General features: G+C 38.6%; 3 protein-coding genes across 3 annotated transcripts; all 3 read right to left on the bottom strand.

Annotated features, from left to right (window-relative positions):
• Positions 1-4,948: 4,948 nt before the first annotated feature.
• On the bottom strand, positions 4,949-5,948 carry LOC122353574 (thymic stromal cotransporter homolog). The gene is made up of 3 exons (XM_043251372.1): positions 5,549-5,948; positions 5,274-5,430; positions 4,949-5,194 (listed from the first exon to the last, which is right to left on the bottom strand). The coding sequence occupies exons 1-3, from the start codon at positions 5,619-5,621 to the stop codon at positions 5,155-5,157; spliced, it is 270 nt and encodes an 89-aa protein (XP_043107307.1). The 5' UTR covers positions 5,622-5,948; the 3' UTR covers positions 4,949-5,154.
• A 613-nt stretch (positions 5,949-6,561) lies between these two features.
• si:ch211-262i1.4 (thymic stromal cotransporter protein) lies at positions 6,562-7,578 on the bottom strand. Its single transcript, XM_043251645.1, has one exon. The coding sequence runs from the start codon at positions 7,576-7,578 to the stop codon at positions 6,562-6,564; it is 1,017 nt and encodes a 338-aa protein (XP_043107580.1).
• Positions 7,579-9,076: 1,498 nt separating this feature from the next.
• Positions 9,077-13,588, bottom strand: LOC122354136 (mitotic spindle positioning). Its single transcript, XM_043252184.1, has 4 exons — positions 11,220-13,588; positions 10,517-10,758; positions 10,269-10,307; positions 9,077-10,179 (listed from the first exon to the last, which is right to left on the bottom strand). The coding sequence occupies exons 1-4, from the start codon at positions 13,444-13,446 to the stop codon at positions 10,093-10,095; spliced, it is 2,595 nt and encodes an 864-aa protein (XP_043108119.1). The 5' UTR covers positions 13,447-13,588; the 3' UTR covers positions 9,077-10,092.
• Positions 13,589-14,556: the final 968 nt, after the last annotated feature.

The following is a 14,556-nucleotide window of genomic DNA, read 5'->3' as shown; positions in this document are numbered from 1 at the left end:
TATGGCTATTTCTTGTAATGTAAAAAACCCCAACAGTTTAACACTGTTATTTTTTCATTATCATTTACGTAAAATAGATATTTGTTACTTGTAACAAAGTTATGTTTATGTCAACAGTGCAGGAAAATTGTTTTCCGTACATTATTTACATTTGCATGTTTCCATTCCAAGTTTTTGTTTTACAAGCTATCAAAGTTATATATATACACACACACACACACACACACACACACACACACACACACACGTTTACAAAAACATCACACAAAAGCCACATAAGTATATTTATGTATTTGATCCGGTGTTTCTGTAAAAATATAAACAATTTCATAAAAAACTGTACCCCACCGTAAACATAAAACTAGGTATAGAAACACAGCATCAACGTTATTTCTATTTACAGTTACATACGAGTGGCATACAAGACAAGGTTTATAAAATGTTTACAGGAAACACGGAGTTTTTTTATATTTGCATGTTTATTTTTATCTATACATTTACATTACGGTCCTATCCACCAACAGCAAGTGTTTTGTCTGCTCTTTAAACATTTGCTCTTGCTTTAATCATCTGCCCACGCTTTTAACAAGGGGCCATTCTGATAGTTTATAAGGAGGCAAGCGACGGTGTATAGCTGGCTGATGATCCCGGTGTCGCGGTGAGGAATGACCGCGTCCAACAGCTTGTGTTGCTTCACCCTGCCGACAAGACGCTCGATGTGGACCTCGAGCCGAGCAACGGACTGACTTTCCCTCACTTCCTCAGCCGGCATCTGTTCCTTCTTTAGCAGACAGGAAGGTCGGTAAACTTTGCACAGCACGCAGCTGTCTATAAAAAAGCCTTTGTTGACCATAACGGCCATTTCAGGTTTCAGGAGAGATGCGATCCCACGCTTCTTCAGAAGCTCCTCGTCGCTGACGTATCCATGGTACACGGACGACACAAAAGTGACTGCACCGTGCGGGGCCACGCCAATTAACCCCTTGTAGGTGCAGAGGGACCCCTCGCCTTGAAGCAGGAGAGAGGGCTCTACGCAGTCCATCACAACATGTGTGTCTGGATAGTCCCGAAAACTCCTTTGGCATGTGAGCCTCGACCGCCTCCTTAGACATCCAGATGCGCACAGATCCAAGAATGGCGTAGAGAAAACTGGCCCAGCTTGTAACGATTGGACTCACCGCGGACTGATGGATATTGAATCTGTGGGCCAGGTCTCTCTCTCTGTTAGACCCACTGAGAGATGGACCATGAAGAGGAAAAACTCATCTATGGGCTGCATGGACTGACGCTGTTAACAAAGTTGTTTTTTTTGTTAACGCATGTAATGTGCGCGGTTATGCAGAGCAAGTCACGTCAGTAAGCATAAACATTTCCGTCTCTCTCCACCCAGCCCCAACAAAAAAATCTGTATGTAACAGCATTATAACCAAATTGTAGATGACATATAAACAAATTATTTACAGACGCACTGCCCGATCCTCCAGTTTCGCTAACTGTAGCGGGCCTGTCTCTGGTCGGACAAACCGTGCTGTGGGACGCAGGCTCAATGAGTCTCCAGAACGCCATCAAGTGGTTGTAAGTTGCAAACCTATGAGAAACGCTGGGCATGTTTGAAATAATATTCGCAAAAGCAAATGTAATGATCAGCCACCACGGTGTAGCTTATTTTTACTTTACTGTGTACTAAAATATAAGTCTTGTTCAAAAAATAAGTTGCATTTATCATACTTAAACTTCCTTAAGAAACTTTAAAAGGAATATACTTCCTTTGAATCGAATGTAATGATTTCCAGACACTTAACTGCATGATATTTATGACTGAATGAATAGCTTATAAATAATTTTTATAGCAAATTTAATAAATACATTTAATAGTTTTACATATATTTATATAGAGTATATATATCAATATCAGTGCTGACAAGTTTCTGACCCACTAAAGGAGGAATTAAGTACAGATTCGTGTATAATTTGATCAATTTATGTGAGCAAATTATTAAAAAATGATTCAAATGTACTTACAAGCATTTATGGTAAACTAAATATACTCATATTGAAAATTGTAAGTCATGTATCTGATTCATTGAATATATATAAAGTATTATTTTGATTATTATTATTATTATTATATAGTATTTGTTTTTATTTATTTATTTTACAAAAACTTTAAAACTTTGTGCATAGAAAATAAATCTGGTCTTCATTAAAAACCTTTCATAAGAAACCTTTCAAAGTGTCTTAGTCGACAAATCAAAATAAGTGAAGTCCTTCTTACATATGTGTGTGTGTGTGTGTATATATATATATATATATATATATATATATATATATATATATATATGTGTGTGTGTGTGTGTGTGTGTGTGTGTGTGTGTGTGTGTGCCCTAGTAGTGTACTTCAAAACTTTTGAAATACACTACTAGCACACATTCAATACAACCACCTATGAATTGTATGGAAACGTGTACGATGTTGTTTGTTTTAGATCATACCTAGTGTAAAAGCGTACGTCATCGTCAGATGCAGCGAACCGCCTCAAACAAAACCTCTGAAGGCCAGACAACTCTGCAACCTGCCTCTTCAGGCGCTCGACCTCCTTTCGGAGAACCTCGGTCTCGTTCGACTCCAGATGATCCCGGACGAGAGCTGAACAATAGTCGTGCTCCCGATGCCGGAAGCCCGTGGGCGTGGGCGCGGGATCCGGTTTGGCGGGAGACGGGACGCGTCTCCTCGTCCATAACCCGGTGCGCTTCGCCGTTCCTCGTGAAGAGTGTGGGCACGGCGCCCTTCTTCAGCAGTCTGCGCGATGTGGGAGTCGACTGCTGCAGAAAGTCGTCGCTCCTGAAGTGTCGACTGCAGACTCTTACGTTAGGACTGACCTTACAGTCTTCACGCCGGATATTCTGAAGCCACTTTTGGCGCGTTTCTTTGTTCAAAGGGAAACTGTGGAAACTAATCACAGAATTAAATCTTGAAGACATTTTACAGCACGGGACACAGCAATATCGAGACGATGCACCTTCGCGACGAAGATATTGAAAAGTTTTAGAACTCATTATTAAGACGTTGTATTTTGACACTTAATGGTATATTGCTGTAGTTTAGGTACAAAGTAAGTAAAAAAAAATATCGTAATCAATAGTTAATCGAAATGAGTCAGAAAGAGTTAACTACTAACACTAACTCCTATCGTGGGATACTACCGGAAGCTCGTGTAGACACTGAGATTTTAAGCGGACATACGTAGGCAGTAGCCGTCGAATCATTTAATGCCTGCCTCTGGCTATAATAGTATTTATTTAGTATTTAAAATGTCAAATTCTCCTTTTTGAAATATCCAAAAGAGTAGCCTACTTGTCGAACTCTTTTATAGTAAAGTTCATTTATAAAAAAAATTCAATTTAATAGCTTTAGAGTGTATATCAATTTATAAGAGTGCTAAAGAGTTTCTGATCCACTAAAGTAGGACTTAAGTACACATTTGTGCATAATTTCCTAGATTATGTAAACAAATTGTCATTAAAATATGATTAAAATTAACTTACAAGCATTTATGGTGAATTAAATATACTTTTATATTGATAATTGTATGTCACACATCTGATTTCTTGATTATTATATATATATTGTATTATATAACTTAGAAATAGTTACCTATATTTAGGGCAACAAATAAATCATATTTTTGCACAATACTACTACTACTACTACTAATAATAATAATAATAATAATAATAATAATAATAACAAAATAATTGTTAATTATATAAAAAGTTTTAAAACTCTCTCCATAAAAAAAAAAATCTGGTCTTCATTAAAGAAAAAAAAAGTATATTAATCGTCAAATCAAAAATTTGAATTCTTGAGCACTTAAGCTAGTTCTAACATGTGTTTAATTTAATGTATTTTACATTTAAGATGTATATTTTTCATTATAATTTTGTCAAAATACAGCTTTTGACTAGATAATTTTGTATTTCATGAATTGTAATTCATTATAATCGAAACTCGCTTAAAGTCGTAAAGTATGGAATGGAATATGTTGTGAAATATCAGAAAGAACGGCTTCTCAAAAGAATGTTTGGTCTGTTAGGAATTTATACAATAGTTTGATTTAATATATTTACAAAATATATGCGTGACTCGCTGAAATACAACTGTAAAGTATTAGTTAAACCGGATCCAATCCTCTTGGAGGACACCATGTGGCAGCTGTTGGACATTACACGTAAAACATCATGATGGTGAAACATAAGCAAGAATGTGTTTTACTAAATATTCTGCTTGTTGTTCTAGATATTTATATGAAAAAATAATCATTTCTGAAACAAACTGGAGAAAAGCTTGTAGAACTACCCCAGTAAAGAATAGCATGATCGAGCAAATAACCTCTTCTTAAAGGAGATTTATTGACAATTATACAGAGAAGAAACATAGTATTTACTGTACTATTAATAAACCATATGTTCCAACATGAAAAACAGTCCTAAAATGCTAATAGTATTTTGTATTTAGACTTAAATATTTCCACCTATTTTACCTTATCTTGTGTTTTGCAAGAAAGCTGGGCAGACTTTTGTATCATACTCGTTTTAGTTCTCCAGTTCTTCGACATTCAATTATGCATCGCACAGTATATTACTGCAATCAAATGTTATTACTAAGAGAAATGCACAGAGCCCGTAGTCATGGGAGAAAAAAATGCTTTAACGACACCCTGAGAAACTGTGCTTTTGCCTGCAACATCTTTTTCATTTTTTGCTAAACTTTCAAATTCATTTGCAAAAGCTTTCTGTTTTGCTTGCAGCCAAAACTAGTTTGGAAATAGCATAACGCGGAGGAAAGCTATTGCAGTGCTTTTGCAGGGGAAATAAATTGGTGAACTAAATTGAATTAGAATTAGACATTTTATAACGTTTGCTAGGGGACGTGAAAATGTAGTTAAAAAGCATTGCGATTTTTGCTGTGCATGCCTTATTTTTGCGAGAGTACAGAAACATTTTTTCTTATCAAATGCAAAGTTCATCAGGTAATGCAATGCTTTTTGGGGAAGAATGCGGAAGCATTGCTTGCATGAATCCTATTATTTTTCCATCACGCTCCATAGTGCTGAATCAAAACGAGAACAGACACCTTTTCCTGTAGGTCAACGTTTCAAATGGATCCGAGACGCGTGTCTCTGCCATTTCGATAACTGGAAAACAAAATGAACAACCGTTACTCTGCATGATCTTGCTCATAACTGTCTTTTAGCAACGGATATATATACGTACATGATCGGGACAGCGCTGATGTAACTAACAGCACAGGAGAGGAGGAAGCAGAAGCCGCTGAACCAGCCGAGAGTTAGCGGGTAAACGGAGGTGAAAAAGACGTTAGACAAGAGATCGGTCACAGCCAGAAGCAGCTGGAGCATCCCAAAGACTCGCCCTGTCGAAAAACACAGCAGAGGACTCTCATGAAGTATCATATAACATGCAGTATCACCTCGACTAAAGCTTACACTTAGATGAAGCGCATTTAAAGTTTTTGTTTCTGTTGAGTTTACCATACTGCTGGGGATGCAGATCCTTGGACAGCATGGCTCTCAGGGTCGGCATGGGGACGCAGGCAAACATCATGATCCCTCTAGCTGTTTAAAACAACACATCTCAACCTTTCACTGGAAAAAAAAACTACGTTACAGATAGATATAACTCTATTTTGCCCAGAAGTAAGTGTTTAAAGTCGTCTTAGTTATGCATTTGTTTATTGCAAGCACGCCAGATTTCACTAGGGATATTTGTGGATTATTGTGATGTTTTTATCGGCAGTTTTGACTCATTCCGACGGCACCCATTCGCTGCGGAGGAAGTTATTTAATGCAAATATTTTAAAAATCTTAGGAATAAACCACTCAGCTACACAATGCGTGGCTTAAGGCACGCCATAACTAAAATGTTCAGTATAAAAATGCGCATGGAGATTTTATTAATGGACATTTCCAGGTCTAGAAACCACATTTATATAACCTCATATCCAAGATTTTTATGATAGAGGGAGCACTGTGAACCCCCAACCCCCATTAAAATATATTATCTGTTATTTTATTGCTTGCTTTGTCTGGTTTCAAATAATTTAAAGTAATCTTTTAGTGCTTTATACAATACAGATTGTGTCAAAGCAGCTTCACAGTGATGAACAGGGGAAAAAAAGCTAAATCAATTATGGAAACTCAACTACGAAATCAATTTAATAGAGGAAATGCTTTTTAAAACCTGGCAACCCTGAGTGCACACAGTTTTTAAATGAATGAGGCGAAAACACACTCAAACATGCAAGATGGAGTTCTCTGAGATATTGTGCTTAAACAGAAGCGTAATATACAGCCAGTCTATTTTCTTTCACATATATATTACACAGCAGCAACTAAATCTTAAGCTTGTCTGTGCACTTGCAAAGGTGCAATATTAATCAGTGTTGCCAAGTCTGTGGTTTTTGCCACTTAATTGGACTACTTTAATACTGTTGCTTTTGTTACGTAGACCTGGCAACTGGTTGAAAACCACTGCTCTGTGGCTATTACTGGAGGGCTATTTCAGTGATACCTGTGAGGTCACCTGTAATTGTCTTATAATAAAACTCACCCAGGAAGTAGACCCAGCTTTCTACAGCGAATGCCATGATCGCCATCCCAGTACAGTTGGACACAATGCCCAGTAGAGTGAGGGCTGTGTCTCCCAACACTTTGAACAGAACCAGGACTCCTACGAAGCTGCTCAGGTACATGGCGCTGGTGGCAGCCCTGCCATATCCGGCCCAAACCGAGTCCCAGCTCAGGGGGGGCTTCAGCACATACAGCTGGAGCACATTTTCCGCCCCAACCATGCCTAGCATGAACAACACCATGGCTGACATCAGCGTGCCTACAGAGATTCGATCCATCGTTTTCCCATTTTCGGATTCAGCCAGCAACGGCTCACTCTCGGACAGGGAACGTCTCAAGTCCGTGAGGGCAAACACGGTGTACAGCAAGGCCAAAACGCTGACTAGAATCGCCGTCAGGAGGAGAATCGACGGTCCCATCTGGTACATGTATCCGGACAGGAGACCTCCCGCGACCCCCGCGACCCCAAAACAGAAGTCCACGATGTTGAGTTTAAGAGTGCGCTTGCCCTGCTCCGAGCTCAGAGACGCCAGAGCCGCCACCCCGGCCCAAAACATCGGGCCGCCTCCGCTCAAACCATGCAGCAAAGAACCCAAGTACAGGAACTCCAGAGGAACTTCGCAGTACATGAAGATGACAAGCATGAACATGCCTAAAACCGAACCCATTTGAGAAGTCACCACGAAGACTTTAGGTCCATGACGGTCTGCCATGCGACTCAGTGGTATAATGGACAACATGGCCGCCACAGAGGACAACACGCTCTGAATAAGAAGAAAGCGTGAAGATAAGGCCTGAGCCCGATCGCTGTCTCCTGCTGTTGCCTTCAGCGACTGGTTGTACACGGTCTGCGTAAGGGCCATGTCAAAAAAAGACGTGCCCAGTCTATTGATGACAACCATCGGCTCCACTGAAGTCAGAATGGACCCCATATGAGCTTGAAGCTTGAATTTTTTACCTTTAAGACAAAAGCAAAAACAAAAAATAAACAGTATTGATACTGAATTTCTGCAATAAGTATTGATACTGAATGTGAGAATTTGGAATACAAATTTTATTCATTTTAATGTTTTAAAATGCTCACCAAGGCTGCATTTCTTTAATCAGAAACACTGTAAAAACTATAATATTGTGAAATATAAGTTTTCTAGTTAAATACAATTTTTAAATAAAGTTTGTTGCTGTGTCACAACGCTGAATTTGTAGCCACCATTGGGTTAGTTTATGTCCAATTATTTATAATGGTTATTATTATTATCAACAATAAATAAATTTTTTATGAAGTCCATGATTCATTTTTTCTCGATTCTTTGATTAATGAAAATCTCAAAATAATAGCCTTTTTCAAAATTTTTAGTAACAGGATAATTTTTTTCATATTATTTTACTGCAAAATATTCACTAGAGTGAAATGTGTGACAACTAGCTCAAGTCGCTCCTGCTTATTTAAAGTAATGTTGCATGTAGATAAACAAAGATCGATCAATGTCAGATCCAAATATAATGTTGTCTCACTTTTTATACAAACAGTAACATGTTCATACAGTAATGCATTTAAGTTATTGCAAGCTAATATGAATATTCTTTATAAATACAGGAAAAAATGCATTGCACTTACTCAAATTGTTTTATCCGCTGGAAATTGATTTGAATCGAGGTGAATGAGTGGAAAGCCCCACTTGGCACTGTTTTGCAGTTTAATGCAGAATGGAAGCTGTATGATTGAATTGAAAGTGATTTAAAAGGTAACTTGTTGCTGCTTGTAAATGCATCTACCATGAGCTTCCCTTGATTTCACCTCTGAGTGCATGAAACAAAGTGTGGTACTAATACAAAGCGTTTCAGAGGAGGATTTGAGTCTTGTCTAACGTCCGTGGCTTTATTAATCTGCGCTGTTGCTGTGTAGAAAATGTATAACTACGCTGGCATTAAATGAACAAACAATTTAACAAGCTGCGTTGCATTCAACCGTGTATTAACGGGGTTTATCCTCCAGAGGGCGCTGCGGCGCCGTGGCCATATGCATGCCGAAAGAAACGTCAAACGTTTAGCTTAATAAATTAAATTAATTGATCTGAAATACTGCACAAAGATATTCATTAAAGGGAATCCATGTATAAGAGGATTGTTCAGCAGGTATGTCATTTTTATGCCGGTTTTTAATTAGTGCTGGAACTTTAACATACAAGTTGGAAAACACCATGAGAGTGATATTGCACGTTTTTTTGTTGCTTAAGAAGGTATGGGTTACATTAAAAGTAGGTTCCCAAACTATTTGTCTTTTTTTGTCTCAAGTACACCTTAAAAAACCAGAAACCAAACCAGAAATGTCTTATATTTCACTGATGTATTTAGCACTAATGAAGTCATCAGTATTAATATAATTTATTAAATAATAATAATATAACTTACCAAGAAAATATAAATCTCTTTTTTCCCATTTTACATTATTTATTTATTTATTTTTTCTTTCTGCAGTACCAGTGTTTAAGGAATCGCTGTTGAGGGCTAAACCTTAAAACCTTAAACATGTCTAAAAAGCAAGCTTTTTATTATATATATTGCATATATTATTATTATGTTCAACACAAAATACATCAATGTTATATTTTGATACGAAATAAATTTTTACATAGCAGACTATTATTGGAACAAATCTGAAGACACACTTTACAATGTCTAATCTGTAAGGTAGATTGTACATTTAAAAAAGAACAATTATCATATAACATTTACAATACAGCAAAAATCTCCAGTGCAACTGAATCTTCAATATGAATCTTCAATATACAATACAAAAAGAATCTTCTATTGATATTCTATAAATTTTCAATACAAAATAAAATCTTCTATTGATATTTTAGATTTGGAAATCAAGAGTTTACATTATTTCTAAATAAAGACCACTTTGTTAAATCAACAGGCTTGTGTGTTAATGAGTTCACGTCCAGGTCCAGATCTCACGGCTCCTCCTGTCTTTGTAGGAACCCAGCTACTTTGTTTATTTGGTTTTATTCCTTGCGTAAAAAGCAAACCGGTCTATTAATTTAAGTACTGAGGATTTGAAGATAAGTGACATTAATAATCTGGAACACAGTCTGATGTTTTATTTTCATATGACATATTTGTATAAATGTGTATATTTTCTAAGTATTAAGGATGTTAGTACTGGGCGGAGAAATAAGATAAAGAAACTTTTCACAATGCGGTTTGCTAGCGCTTACAAATCACCCCAAGCAGGTAAGATGCTCTCCACACTTAAACCTTTTTCCACCACACCAGTCAATTTAGAACAGCCAGCTAAACTGAGTGAGATGGAAGCAACATCCATGTTTTATGTTCACTGGCTTTATATGGTGAGGTGACATGAGTAGTGTGGAATTAAAACCAGTCCTTCTCATCTGAGGATGATTTCTGGGGTGTCTTGTTACGTCGGTGATGATTCATTAGCTCTCTTGATTGGCGTACATGCCTGCCTCCCACTGCAGTGCTCGTTGGTTTTTATGCCTTATTACACGGGTGGCCTCTACAACCTGCCGAGAAACCAGTTACACAACATGATCAAACTGGATCTGTTCCAAAATCCAGCAGAGAGCACTAGACATCGAAACCGTCAGCTCACCTCATTGTTTATGGCATCAATAGGTTGAATCCCAGCATACTGAGGAAAGAAAGAGTTATAAAGTGAAAAAAGTCTTCACATTGCATTGCATCGATTGATAGTGTACCTAAAAATTCTAATTCTTTACTTATGCATGTCATTTCAAACATGTATGACTTTCTTTCTTCTACTGGATTAGCGATTTGAAATGACATGAAGGGCTATCTACTTGAGTGGTTTGTGATTTTCTTGAAAGCAACTTCACTCACTGCACTTTCTTCCAGCTTTAGTTTGACCCGTCTTTCTTCAAAGTCCTTTAGTAGTGTCTCAGTCAGACCTTTCTGGGAAGAAGGCGACGACAGGTCAGCAAGTGCACTCAAGGGTTTGATGGGGGTTGTTCTTGAAACAGTCGGGGACGCGGCTTTCGGGCTGCCCCATGGCTGCGGTGTCATAATTGACACTGAGGGAAGTCTAAAAGTGGGTCGTGGTGAGGACAACTGTGAACTTTTATCTGGAGAGATAAACAAAGAAAAACAAGAGATTATGTTTACTATTCATTCGCCTACTAATATGAGTCATTCCTTTCCCCATATATTATGAACAAATATATCATAATTCCATTATGGATACAAACAAGGACGCATTTGGTTGCCTAAAAAGCAATCCTTAACTTCAAATGTGCATTTATATCCATACAGTAAATGATTAATCATTCTTCAGTGAAGCAGAATGTCATGGTATGTCCAAAGTTCAGAAACTACGTTGGCAATTCCTTCTCATTCCTTGGTGCTGCTGACATCCATAAACATTAAACGCTTTAATCAGGTAGCTACTGTATAAACCAGAAAGTTATGAAATGCACATGCCACAAACATTGTAGAGAATAACAAGACAGTTTCCCAGCAACAGAAGGTATCCCCATTCCCAGTTGTGTTTAGGATGTTTGAGTGCAGTAAGACTGGAAAGTTATACCTGTTACAGATAAGTGAGAAGTGTCCAGACTTCCGAAATAAGGATTACTGTAATTAGTTTTCTTTTCTAGAAATGCAGAATCCACTTCTGCCATGTTAGCATGAAGAGTTTGTGGTGAAAATGCAGTCTCTTCGCTGGTTAATGGAGACCTAGGTTCAGAGGAATTCACAGATGCTGGGTTAGGTGCTGAGAAAGACTGACTACTGGACTCTCTCAGCTCTTGGAGCTCTTGTTCTCGTCTGAGGTCTTCTTCAATTTCCTGACGAATGCTGTTTGGGGCATTCTGCATTTTAGGGCTCCAGTCGGTGTACTCAAGGTGAGATTTCCAGGTAGGAGTGTACCGACTGGTTTTTGGGGGTTCCAGTGGGGACGGAGGATTTTGAGAGTAAATTCTGGTCCTTCCTGACATGCTTGTGCCATTTTCCACAATCCAGGATGGCTCTTTATTTGTTCTAAGGGTACTGGTTTGGCACTCTACCCCATTTTCTTTACGAACGATTACTTTAGGATGGTCCTCAGGATGTGCACTTACTTGGACTTGGTTTCCAAAAGTGCTGCTATCAGAGTTTTTCTGAAGAATAGATTCATCAGGATGTCGGTGAGGACAGCAAGGCGAAAGAACTTCCTGTGAGTCCAAAAGGTTACCTTCCTCTACAAGTGCAAGTTTCTCTGTAATCCATGTGCCATCTGCAGACACTGTGCTTTGCTCTAAATCATTTGTGGGACTTTCTCTTAGACTTGACCCCAACGATGTGACTGGAATTTCATCCGTTTGTGACTCAAATGACTTCTCACTGTCCTGTACTTGGTTCTCTTGGGTATCATGGCTTGAAACACTGTTTGTGATCTGCCGCTGTTTCTCAAGTTCACGCTCTCTCTGAATAAGGAAACTTACTCTGTTGGGTTCTTTAGGTTTTGAAGCTTTCACCTGTGGAGATGATAGGGACAGAATTGGCTTTATCCTGATCTCCACCATTTCTGAATTGTCTTTGTGCAAGATACCCCTTGATCGACGTAGACTCTCTTCCCGCTGTTGGGAAATTCTGATTTCCCTTTGAATTGGAGTTTCCTTTGCACTCAACATTGTCAAGCTGCTTCCCATCTCTGAAATGGAAGGATCGTTCGAAATGGTCCCATTGTTGGGGTATCCTCCGCTTTGGTCACCAAGACCAGAGTCAACATCATCTAAAGCACCTCCATTTTTTGAATCCTCAGTCACAGTTTCAGTCTGTACTTCTGTTTCTTGTTGGGTTGCTTGTGGGATCTCATTCTCATCTAGGCTGTTGTCTTTGAATTCTTGTCTTAGAGTGAAGATGCTGGCCGTCGAGGACAGAGTTCTTCCCCGCAGTTTGGGGGAATAAGGCAGCCGCTCGGGACTCTGTAGGAAGGGGTTCTGTTTTGATTGTTCCATCATTAAAAACTGTTTTCGTGCTGCGTTGAAGTCAATTTGCTCATTGTCTATGGTGCCAGGTTCAACCCTGGCTTCTTCAGTCTTCTCTCTCACTGGTTTGTAGCTTAGACTAAACCCATGCAGGAGTCTTTGCGGCGTGTTACTGAGGTCAAGATTTTCTAAGGCACTCCACTGTTCTTTAAGGGCAGGGCTCTTCTTGGGTGCCTGATTCCGGATGATCTCAGTTCGGTCTGGGTTTTCCTCATGTTCGTTCAAAGTGTAAGCATCTTCTATTCGGTAACGGTCATCTCCATTGGTTTCTTCGAAAAGCCTTCCAGGTATCTTTTCCTCTGTGTACGTTTGTAGCTTAAATATGCTCTTCTCCTTCAGGGTATTCAGTTTGGCCTGCCTTTGTGGAGAAACCATGTAGACCTCATTCATCTCAGCTTCTGGACTTGCTGGGTCATCTACAAAGGAATAGAAGCCAACATGTGAGCCTGAGCTGCTGGCGGTTGCAGGGCTGCTTGGGTAGCTTGGAGTACTGGGCCTAAAGTCTTCACTCTCACTTCCATCCTCAGACACAGCCACTTGCTTAGCCTGGACCACCACATCTGGAGGACTGTTGCCATACCCAGAGGACACTATCACAGTGGGCTGCATGTCTGTCACTGTTATGCTTTCCAAGCTGAACCTGAAAGAGTTACCATCCTGACTGCTACTCCACGTGTTCTCTAGCGATTGGGGTTGGCCTGTAGGGCTCAATATGGAGCGCAAATCCGACTGCTCTAGCTTAGGGGAGAAGGGCTTCATCACCCAACGTTTTGGGTTGCTGGTCATGGGCACTTTGGATGGTGGATGGTTCTGGGCAGCCCTGGGAAGTGGAGGTCTCAGAGAATAATGGGAATGGATCACAGCCTGCTCCTCTGTTAAGGAGTGAGTGCATGCATCATATGGGTTGACCGTCACAGTAGATGCCTGTCTCTGAGTAACGACAAAAATAGAAACAGATTTAGTAATGGACCATGCGGAGACTAGATGATTAACATGCGGTAAGTAAACGTGTCTCCATATATATAACATGCGTTGTTTACATGGTACAAGGTTTAAAATGCAAAATGTAAAATGAACATTTAGAACACTTATCAAAATTTAATATTACATAAAAAACCAAATCAGTGATAAAAACATAACACTAGAAAAAAGATGGTACTTTCAAAAACTGTACTTTTTAAAAACTGTTCTTTGTAAAGTTTTACCATATTTCTTGTAACTGAATAAGTGTATTATAATTGCCATTTCGTTCCTTTGTCCTACTAAATACTACGGTTACAACTTTAACTAAACTTTATTCATTTAAAAAGCCTATAACTGACATAATTACAATAAACTGCAACTCCCTTGATAAATTGTTTAAAATGAGCATCAAAACTATAGTAAAATTGTGGTAAATCACCATAATTTCATCAGTTTAGCCTCTCATTCAGCTGAAAATCTTGCGTCTGTTTGGCTTTTTTCGATAGTACACATCTTATGCTTAGTACTAAAACACATTTACATTGCATACAACTGCACTCAATGGGTTATTCAAGAGATATTTTTAAATATAATTTTTAAAGCAGTTTTAATAAACATGACAGCGAGAGAAAGCTATATTTTATGCTTACATTTTAGAAAACAAATATTTTTGATGTACAACTTTTCTGATCACAAAACCTTTGAGTACTTAAAGTTCTTCAGATGGTGAATGTATAGGTTTATTAAAAAACAAATTGGCACTCACCCCACGTTATTGAAGAAATACGTACTAATCCGTTGTTTAAGAATAATTTATCATGGTAGGAAAATAAATTATCTGGTCTGTGTACTGCATCAAAACAATAGATAAGAGCGTCTACCACTTTGAACACGCTTACGTAGTTATAAGGGAGTTTTGCTCCCTGTCACTGG

Source organism: Puntigrus tetrazona, chromosome 11 (assembly GCF_018831695.1).
Source record: "Puntigrus tetrazona isolate hp1 chromosome 11, ASM1883169v1, whole genome shotgun sequence".
NCBI classification, from domain to species: Eukaryota; Metazoa; Chordata; class Actinopteri; order Cypriniformes; family Cyprinidae; genus Puntigrus; species Puntigrus tetrazona.
The sequence above is the reverse complement of the archived record's forward strand: the minus strand, read 5'-3'. Positions and strand labels throughout refer to the sequence as shown.

What these genes read in the sequence shown, in the direction of transcription:
- LOC122353574 (XM_043251372.1), bottom strand. Translation starts at nt 5,621, where the DNA reads ATGATGTTTGCCTGCGTCCCCATGCCGACCCTGAGAGCCATGCTGTCC. An exon ending in TCTGCATCCCCAGCAGTATG is followed by an intron (nt 5,431 to 5,548) that starts GTAAACTCAACA and finishes GTTTTTCGACAG; the next exon opens with GGCGAGTCTTTGGGATGCTC. An exon ending in ATCAGCGCTGTCCCGATCAT is followed by an intron (nt 5,195 to 5,273) that starts GTACGTATATAT and finishes TTTGTTTTCCAG; the next exon opens with TTATCGAAATGGCAGAGACA.
- si:ch211-262i1.4 (XM_043251645.1), bottom strand. Translation starts at nt 7,578, where the DNA reads ATGGGGTCCATTCTGACTTCAGTGGAGCCGATGGTTGTCATCAATAGA.
- LOC122354136 (XM_043252184.1), bottom strand. Translation starts at nt 13,446, where the DNA reads ATGACCAGCAACCCAAAACGTTGGGTGATGAAGCCCTTCTCCCCTAAG. An exon ending in TTCTCACTTATCTGTAACAG is followed by an intron (nt 10,759 to 11,219) that starts GTATAACTTTCC and finishes TTATCTCTCCAG; the next exon opens with ATAAAAGTTCACAGTTGTCC. An exon ending in TTGATGCCATAAACAATGAG is followed by an intron (nt 10,180 to 10,268) that starts GTGAGCTGACGG and finishes GTTTCTCGGCAG; the next exon opens with GTTGTAGAGGCCACCCGTGT.